The 9,807-nt window shown below is 39.9% G+C and overlaps 1 protein-coding gene across 2 annotated transcripts in view; it reads left to right on the forward strand.

Annotated features, from left to right (window-relative positions):
• Positions 1–9,433, forward strand: part of YIPF6 (Yip1 domain family member 6) — a 29,411-nt gene extending 19,978 nt beyond the window's left edge. For both annotated transcript variants that reach the window (XM_002720069.5, XM_070067146.1), the window contains exons 6-8: positions 1,287–1,412; positions 2,985–3,142; positions 5,035–9,433. In XM_002720069.5, coding sequence (XP_002720115.3) covers positions 1,287–1,412; positions 2,985–3,142; positions 5,035–5,150 — 400 coding nt within the window. In that variant the 3' untranslated portion in view covers positions 5,151–9,433. The remainder of the gene's footprint in view (positions 1–1,286; positions 1,413–2,984; positions 3,143–5,034) is intronic.
• The last annotated feature ends 374 nt before the right edge of the window (positions 9,434–9,807 follow it).

Consider the following 9,807-nt stretch of genomic DNA (forward strand, 5'->3'; position numbering starts at 1 on the left):
GACTCCTTTTCAGGCCTAACTCTTTGTAGTTCTAAATTCAACAATTTTCTTATTAACTTCTCCACTATCTTTTTAATTTAAATTAGGCATATGCCGATTTAGGTAATATACAGGGTTAGTTCTTATGCCTTCAATAAACATGTCAAGGGAAGCAGTCAAATCCCTTGAGGGAAGAGTTTCTATCAGAAACTCTGATAGTGATACCAAGTCCAAGTATTCTAAGTCTAAAATCAAAATAGTTTATGCCTGCAAAATTGTTAGGATGTTTGAGATTGTTCACTATTTAATTTCAAAGCAAAGTCCTTTATTAATATTTTATATGTTTTTAATTTTAACAAGTCAACAACTAAATTGATTTATAGACTGTTTCCATTTTAAAGTATCTGAACTGAAAACCCAATAATTACAAATCCAGGCTAGAGAAGTTACTTAAATGCCTTCAGTAGTGGCTGGGTGATTACATGCCCCTTGCTGCTATGCCAGCTGCCCCTGACTGTTGCTGTGTTAGAATGTAGGTCCAGTGTTAGAAAGGCTTCAGGGTTGGCCAGCGCTGCGGCTCACTAGGCTAATCCTCTGCCTGCAGCGCTGGCACCCCAGTTCTAGCCCCGGTTGGGGCGCCGGATTCTGTCCCAGTTGTTCCTCTTCCAGTCCAGCTCTCTGCTGTGGCCCAGGAGTGCAGTGGAGGATGGCCCAGGTCCTTGGGCCCTGCACCCACATGGGAGACCAGGAGAAGCACCTGGCTCCTGGCTTCGGATCGGCACCAGCGCCGGCCGTAGTGGCCATTTGGGGGGTGAACCAATGGAAGGAAGACCTTTCTCTCTGTCTCTCTCTCTCTCTTTCTCGCTGTCTAACTCTGCCTGTCAAAAAAAAAAAAGGCTTCAGGGAAAATCCAGAAAATATGTTTTCTTATATGAAACCACCTGGTTTTAAAATAATGTCAATTTAAGTTTGAAACCATTTGAAAGTATTGGTGTGCACCCAAAGCACCTCATGTCTGTGAGCCTCATTTGGCCCTTCAGTTTATAACCTCTGTTTAAACGACAAAGGTCTTCAGTAATCCAGTTACGTATTCCGACAAGGTTAGATGGGGCACCCCTTGTAGTCCTGAGGCATTTGAAATGTAAAGAGACCTTTGTCAAATACTTCTGGCATTTTCCTTTTAGCACTTACAGATCTTCAGGCGGGACATAGCACAATAATCTGATTGGACATTTGAGAATCTGTGTTTTAACTTTGTTGCTCCAAGTAAAAGATGAGGCAGTTCTCCTGTTGTTTCCTTGTCTCAGAATGCTGCAGAGAGGTTCTGCTGATAATGAAAAAGATGGAGGACCTCAGTTTGCCGAAGTTTTTGTCATCGTCTGGTTTGGTGCAGTAACCATCACACTCAACTCAAAACTCCTTGGAGGAAACATGTAAGTATCATTAAAAGGTATTCTTTTTTTCCCTTTTCCAGATAGTTATATTCTAGATTTTTATTAAGATTTTATTTATTTATTTGAGAAGTAGAATTACAGACAGTGAGAGGGAGAGACAGACAGAAAGGTCCTCCTTCCATTGGTTCACTCCCCAAATGACCGGAGCTGTGCTGATCCAAAGCCAGGAGCCAGGTGCTTCTTCCTGGTCTCCCATGTGGGTGCAGCAGCCCGAGGACTTGGGCCATCTTGTACTGCTTTCCCAGGCCACAGCAGAGAGCTGGATTGGAAGAGGAGCAGCCGGGACTAGAACTGGCACCCATATGGCATGGCTGGCGCCACAGGCAGAGGATTAACCTACTACACCACAGTGTCAGCCCCTATATCCTAGATTTTCAGTATTTTTAAAAAATATGAGCCAAAGAAAAGTCCCTACCCCCCAAAGATTTATTTATTTGAAAGGCAGAGTTACAGAGAGAGGGTCTTCCATCCCCTGGTTGACTCCCTAAATGGCCACAACAGCTGGAGCTGGGTCGATCCAAAGCCAGGATCCAGGAGCTTCTTCCGGGTCTCCCATGTGGGTGCTTGGGCCATCTTCCACTGCTTTCCTGGGTGCATTAGCAAGGAGGAGCTGGATCGGAGGTAGATCAGCCAGGACTTGAACTGGCACCCATATGGGATGCCAGCATTGCAGGCAGTGGCTTTATCTGCTGTGCCACAGTGCCTGCCCCAGAAAAATTCTCTTAAAACCAGTGAACAAGTGGCTAGCATTGTGGCACAGTGGGTTAAGCTGCCATTTAGAATGCCAACATCCCATATTGGAATGTTGGATCAAGTTCTGGCTGCTCTTTTTCTGGTCCAGCTCCCTGCTAATGCACCTGGAAAAGCAACAGAAAATAGATAGCCCAAGTGCTTGGGTCGCTGCCACCTATGTGGGAGACTCAGATGGGATTCTGGGCTTCTGGCTTTGGCCCAGCCTAGCCCCAGCCCTGTGGCTATTTGGAAAGTAAATCCAGTGTCTGGAAGATCTCTGTCTTTCCTTCTCTCTCTGTTACTTTGCTTTTCAAATGAATAAATAAATCTTTTAAAAAAACAAAAATAAAACCAGTAAACAGAGATAACCTAGTTGATTTAAATTATCTTAAATTACCTAGGTTCCTTTGATAAGCTTCAGATGTTATCTCCAGTCTCTCAAGTCAGAGACAGAATTTTTTTGCTAGAAAATTATTTGTATTTCTCGGGATAGATGGTCCATGGCTTTAAACAAATTCTCAAATAGATGTATAAACTAGAAAGGATTAAGAACTACCATCTTAGAGGTTCAATAAGAGAAGGAGGTTTCTGGGAATTAGAGTAGATCATCTGGTATTAGATGGTTGATTCTTTAGGCGCTGAAGAGGGGGGAGGCAGAATATGGGAAGAGAAAAGTAAAGCATCTGATTAATACAGAAGAGTGTCATGAAATTAAAATTAAGATATATTATCAGGAGGGAGAGGCAATCGGTGGTATATAGAAATGTCTGTAATAAGCTGTGTGAAGATACTGATCTGCTGGAATTTTGTTGTTTTTAGATCTTTTTTCCAAAGTCTCTGTGTGTTGGGCTACTGCATACTTCCATTGACAGTAGCAATGCTGATTTGCCGATTGGTACTTTTGGCTGAACAGGGCCCCATAAACTTCATGGTTCGTCTTTTTGTGGTCATCGTGATGTTTGCCTGGTCTGTAATTGGTAAGTATGTACTTAGCGCTACAGTAGGTGAACAGACAAAAACAGGAGTTAAAGATGAAGACCAGATGAGAATTAGTGTGACTCCAAAGTCAGGTGTGAGTGATGTAATTCCTACCAGTGTCATCCACAGAGCCCCCAACTCTAAGTAGGCACTGATGGGGTTCATCTTACCTGAGTTGGGTTTCTGGACTTAAAACAGGTAGAGAGTCACATCTTTTTTTTTTTTTCTCTTAACTAATGGATGTTGGAAAAAATTGATTTCCCTTGACTCAGTTCAGTCTTGGTATATAAGAAGCATAAGTGAGTTGTGAAATAACTTGGACCTTTTCCTGACAAATTAATTATAATAAAAATTCTGGCCACATAAAAAATTATGGATTGCTTACTATAGGCTAAACACTGTTGTGTGTTATTACAGAATAGGCATTGGTGTGTTACATCTGTTGTCACATTTAACCCTCACTGCAATCCTAATAAATACTAATGTTAGTCCCATTTTATAGGTGAGGAACAGTCATAGAGAGGTTAAGCACCTTGCCCCAGGACACATAATTAGTGAGTAGAAGAGTCAAACCCAGGCAGATCATATACCTGTAAGAACTATACTATACTATACTATATCACATTTCAGTGTTGTTTTTAACTATCATTATACAGTACTTTCCTGCTTCTGTGGAAAATTTTGCTAAAGATTTAAGAAGGGCCTATGACAGTGGCAGTGAATGCAATATGCTCATTATTTTTACATTCCTAATATTCTCTTAACATTCCACCTAAATTAGCAGTGTTCACTAGCTTCTGATTGAACAATATAGATCGACTACCTAATAGTTTTAAGTGCAGTAGCACCTTACTGCTCTGGCACATGGTTTATTTTAAAGCTAAGAAGTAATCCAAAAAAGGTTCTGAGAGAGATAACATTGATGTTCCAAAGACTGTGTAGTAAGCCTACGTGCTTTAACTCATGGGAGAGTCCCTGATTCCCTCAGAGCCTGATAACTACCATACGTGCAGTTCTAACTAGCTTAGTTATCTGCTGTCCAATCCCACAGCAGATCAGAAAGTAGAGAGAGAGGCTTTAGCTTAGCAAATATTTATTAATCACAAACTGTGTCAGGCACTGTGCTGTGCAGGGTCTCTGTCTTCAGAGTTTGCAATTTAGTGGAGCAACCAGAAAATGAAAATACTTTAATAGTGTTCCGGGGTGGGGGCTGGAGGTCTGTGCAAGGTATCATGGGAACACAGGAGAAGGAAGTGGACAAGTTCTACATGGGGTGGCAGGATATCAGGTTATTGTTCAGGGAAAGATTCCCTAGAAGAGTGAAACTTGAGTAGAAAGATGAGTAGATTTTTTTCTTGGGTGGACAAGATAAATGGCATTTGAATGAGCTGATAGCATAAGAAGAGCAATTAACTCAAAAAGCAGAGCAGCATAAAGCCATTGACCATAGGAGCAAAAACCTTACACATCTTTTTAAGCCCATTCAGCATAGTCCAACAACTTTTTGGAAAAGGGTAGGAAACTCCACTTAGAGAGCTTTCCATCCAAAATGATCAAAAACTTTTCAAGTTTTAGTACTTGAAACAAGAAGCCCTCATCTGTCTGGAAAAGTATGCTACAGAATAACTGTTTCTCTGAGGATCGCAAAAATGAGGGAGCTTCAGAAAAGTTCATAGAAAAAAAAACTGTGCATAGATTTCAAGATCTTTGCACCAAAAATAAATTTTTCTTTTCGTTTTCCAGAAACTTTGGTAGTCCCTTCAGATAGCTGAACTTTTAGCATAGTTCTATGTTCCAGATTTTGCCAAGCACACTCAAAGTTTAGTAAATGTTAGTAATTGTGACAATGTTATTCTATTAAATATTCTTTTTTGTTTTGTCTTTTGTTTAGCTTCTACTGCATTTCTTGCTGACAGCCAGCCACCCAACCGGAGAGCCCTTGCTGTTTATCCTGTTTTCCTCTTCTATTTCGTCATCAGTTGGATGATTCTCACCTTCACTCCATAGTAACTCAGTAAATAAGTGAACTGAAAACGCATCTGAAAGATGCAGTTCACCATGGAACTTTGCCTCTGGCCCTCTTTTCTCTAATTTTGGAGGTATTGGGTAACTGGGTAGGAGAGGAGATTAAAAGGGAGCCATGTAGCACTGTCACCACTTATATAAGGAACTGATGTTTGAAAGGCTGTCCTTTCCCTCTTAGTACTATTTCTTTGAAATATATGTGCATACTACACATAGTATAATGCCTCCATAGGACATGATGGAGTCATTGTGGTCCATTTGGGTGACAACCAATGACTCAGGAAGCACATGGACACATCCTACGAGTTGAATGGAGTTGGTAACTATTTTCAGTTTTGAGAATACCAGTTCAGGTGCAGCTCTTAAACATATTGCCTTATGACTATTAGAATATGCCTCTCTTTTCATAAATAAGAATGGATGACCTATATCCATTTTCTTTTATTTTTCTCTCTGAAGCTTAAAAAGGCAATGACAGAGGTTCAGATGGGCAGGGTTATAGATGTGAAAAGAGAAAATGTGCGTTAACCAAGATTCAGATCTTGATTAGAAGAAGTCTTACACTTGTTGCTTTAAAAAAGAACAACAAATATCAAGCATCAGCCTCTCTGGTCTTTTTGTATAGTCACATTTCTGCCATGCTTAACAGCACCTCGGTAGGCACTCTAGTGTTTAGTCTTGCTTCCTCACTCACAATGTGCATTGTGAGGTGTCAGCAGTCAACATAGCATTTTCCCTGGACCAAAGTTCTCAGTGGCCCATTGCTTGAGCATACTCAAGTAGAGATCTCTGATGCATATTATCATGTGGGCAACTTCTCTTGAGAGTGGACTGAGGCAGTTCGGATGCATCATAGCTATAAGAAATTCTTCATTATTTTGTATAGTTTGGCCTCTAACTGGAAAGTAAAGATTAATCAGAAGGCTGCACTGAACCATGTGAACACAGAGGGATTCAGAATTCCAGTGGCTGATGAACAGAACAGCTGGATGTTGAAAGCGTGGTGCAGGATATGTTGGGTTTACAGCTACTGCCTTTTCCTAGTAGGCTTCACAGTTTTCTCATTATATGTGTTTTTCAGGTTGGGAAATAGCAATTTATTTTCTTAGTTTTTGACTTTATTTGTAAAGCTAATGACCCCTCCCCTTTAGACAAGTACCTTTTTTGCACATATGCACCTACTTGTACTCTCAGCGATTTATGCACACAAGTGTGAAGGCTGTTCAGGGAGCAGTGTGTCTGGGGCAAGCTGATTCTGAGCTAAGCAAGGCTCCTTTAAGGTAATACGAGCTGTTGCCGTCTATAAATTGCACATTGAAGAACTCTAGTAGACAAAGATTAGGAGTCAGACAGAAAACATTCATTGTAAATGTACAGTTACTTATAAAGCTAGGAGTTTCTTAGTCTACATTTTTTTCTTTATTATAGAATTTAAATATTTATTTTGTATTTAAGGACTACCTACACATGGACACATGATTCTAATACCTGTTTCTCCATCGCCAGATTACCCACATGCACAACACCAAGCCAAATGGGTTCTTGAAATGGTACTCAGTTACAAAGCACTGCAAAGTTGGTCCCCTCTATCCCTGCCTTATCCTGAGTTATTGGTTATATATTTGTATTTATTACAATTTACCTTTTAAATTATAAAATGAGCCAATTGTGAGGACAAACTCGATGTTTCAGTCTTGAATTGGCAAAGAAAATATTTAGAAGCTCATCTTGATTTTGCAATCGAGCCTCAATTGTCATCCGTTTTCATTGTCAGCAATTTTTGAACTTCGCACTCAAAATGTTTCTCTCCCAAAGTTGTTATGTAATCTGTCCCAGTGTTTATAATTAAAAATTAAAGAAGTAACCGTGCTTCTCAAAGGGAATTAAGTCTTTATTGAATTTTACTCAGGTGAAACATTTGATCAGAAATTCCTAAGGCTACAACTTTGGGGGAATTGTTTGTGTGCACATGGGGCATGAGTTATGCATATTGGGTATTAAGGCAGCTGTCCTGTGTATTAATCTGTTACCTTTGGGTGACGGTGACATAGGAAATGGTTTTATTTTATTTTAGTGAAGGTGAATAAAATGCAGGTTTAATTAACTCTTTCTGGAAATTAGTATATTTTCTTAGTGTATGCAAAAAAAGTACATTACTTGCTGTGATAGACTGCTGTTAAGACCTGAATGTCTGGAAGTTGTAACCCTCAGTGCAGCTTTTCCTGATTTGCTGCAAAGGCACATGGCCGATTATAGAAGTGAGGACTTGGAAGGGCAGGGGACTGCAACAGAGGAAGCCCTGTTGCCGGAATTGGGAAGTGTCACGCTTCAGATGAAGTTTTAAACAGGTGAGCATCCCTGCAGAATGTGGTGCATCGCTGCTGTCATAGGGGATCAGTTGCCGCTCCTACTTCTAAAACCAAGATGCCATTGTGATATTCTTTAGCAATAGGAAGAGTGAAGCCTGGATTCAATTGCTGTTTAGATTAGAAATACTTTATTGATGCCAACATATTTGAATGTGCAGTACAGTCTTAAAAAGTCAACCATTAGTCATTAAGTCTTTGACCTCTGAAGAGGTTATTACTTGAGTTGAATTGGATCTTCTCATGGTGGGGTTTTTCTGTTCTTGGGCAAGGTGGAGTCATAGGGCATGAGACTGGTAAGCATTTTACTGTTGAATATTCATGTTTTTATAACCAGTATCCCCAAAAAATGTGATTAGAAGGCTAACAAGCCTGTATTTAGAGATTTAATAATGTACTTTATATAATCTAACTGCTTACTCTATTTGGACTGCTGCTTTATTTCTGGAGCTGAAAATGAAAATCTCTTGTCAGTTCAAACTCTTGGGTAACATCAGTCATTGCAGCTTACCTAGAGCTTATCCTGGTTTGACAAAACATCCATTGCATGCAGCTATTTTAGTCCAGTGTAAAACACAAAAGTTGTGAATCTTAATTAGACTGTTAATTTCGGAAACATTTGGGTAGAAATAAATGTATGAATGTTAATCTATGTATGTAAATTAGAAACACTTTTCTAGATTCTGTGAGATTTTATTACAAATAGAGAATTTCTAGGGATTTAATTTGGCCTTAGGATGGTCAAATGTTGACAATAATATTACTACTAATAATAGCTAACATTTATTGGGCACTTTGTGCCAGGCACTATTCTATTTTTTTAAGAATTTTTATAACAGCTTTATTGAGATACACTTTACCATGAAATTCACCCTTTTAAAGTGTACAGTTCAGTGGCTTTTAGTATACTCACAAAATTGTGCAGCCATCACCACTATCTAATTTGAGAACATTTTCATCACTCCACAAAGAGCCCTGGTATCCATTAGCAAGCAGTTCCTCTCATTCCTCCTCCACCTCAGCCCCTGCAAACAACCCGTCTGTTTTTTGTACCCAATGATTTGGCAAAAAGCACTGTTCTTCAGTACTTTGTGCTACTCCTCTGATCCTCTGCAAAAAAAAAAAAAAAAAAAAGCTATTCTGATTCTGTGATAAGAATAACATTAGATGAGAGCATGGTAGGACATATTTTTGAATTGTTATTATGTACATGAAATGAGTCCACCCCTCCCACAGGGACTGGAGGTCGATAACTCAGTGTCCTTTGTTTCTGAGTGGTGGGACACTAGATCAGCAGCATCAGAGAAGAACACAAGAGCAGTTGTACGATGGAAAGGGTTGGGTTTGCTGCCCTCATCCCTCCTTGAGTCCCTTTTCTTTCCCTTCCGCTTCTCCCTCCACCACCACCACCACCCACCATACCCTCTTTTCTCAAAGTCTTAAGAATCAAACAACTTCTGCCTCTTTCTTTTCAGTTCTCCCAGAGGGATGGTTAATACATCAAAATTGAACTTGTCGATTCAGGTGTTTATAGTCAAGGGATGCATCTGGTCGCTTGTACCAGTTATATTCCGAAGACCTCAGAGAGCAGTCACGCGAGAACAGATTGCCTTCCTATTTGGGGTACACTTGGTGTGAGAAAGAAATAACGGAGTAAAGGCTTGGCCTTAATGAAGTCAGTGTTCCCGCCTGGTAGGAAGTGGCCACAAACTGCTCTTGTTCACTCTGTTCTTTCAGAGCCTTTGTATTCTGTGTTATCACTGAGAGTAATTTATTGGTCCTCTCCAATACTCTGTTTTATGCTGATCTTTATTATAAATAATAAACCTGTGAAAAGAAATCTGTAAAATGATTTGTGAACATTAAATGTGCAAATAAAAAAACACCATAGACGGAGAATTTGGTGTGCCTGTCCTTGCGCTTGAAGGCAGAGACATTCATTGCATACTGAGTTCCAAGACAATATATTGTCATGAGACAGTATTGACTGGGGAAGGACTGCACAGGGAGTAAGTGAGAAAGGGGACTCATATTTATTGGGTAAACACTATGCCGGGTGCTTTTCCCTTTGCAAAGTAGATGAAGTTAATGGGCTTATTTTATAGCCAAGGAAATAGATTCAGAGAAATGACTATGGGCTGGATTACAAAACCATCTCAAAAATGCAACTGGAAAGTTATCCTTCCTGTTAATGTGATCCGTTTCTAATGAGAACTCAAGTAGTGAAGTGAATGAAACTGAGCTAAAGTTAGTTAGCTAAGATGAGACCAAAT

Source organism: Oryctolagus cuniculus, chromosome X (assembly GCF_964237555.1).
Source record: "Oryctolagus cuniculus chromosome X, mOryCun1.1, whole genome shotgun sequence".
Taxonomy (NCBI): Eukaryota; Metazoa; Chordata; class Mammalia; order Lagomorpha; family Leporidae; genus Oryctolagus; species Oryctolagus cuniculus.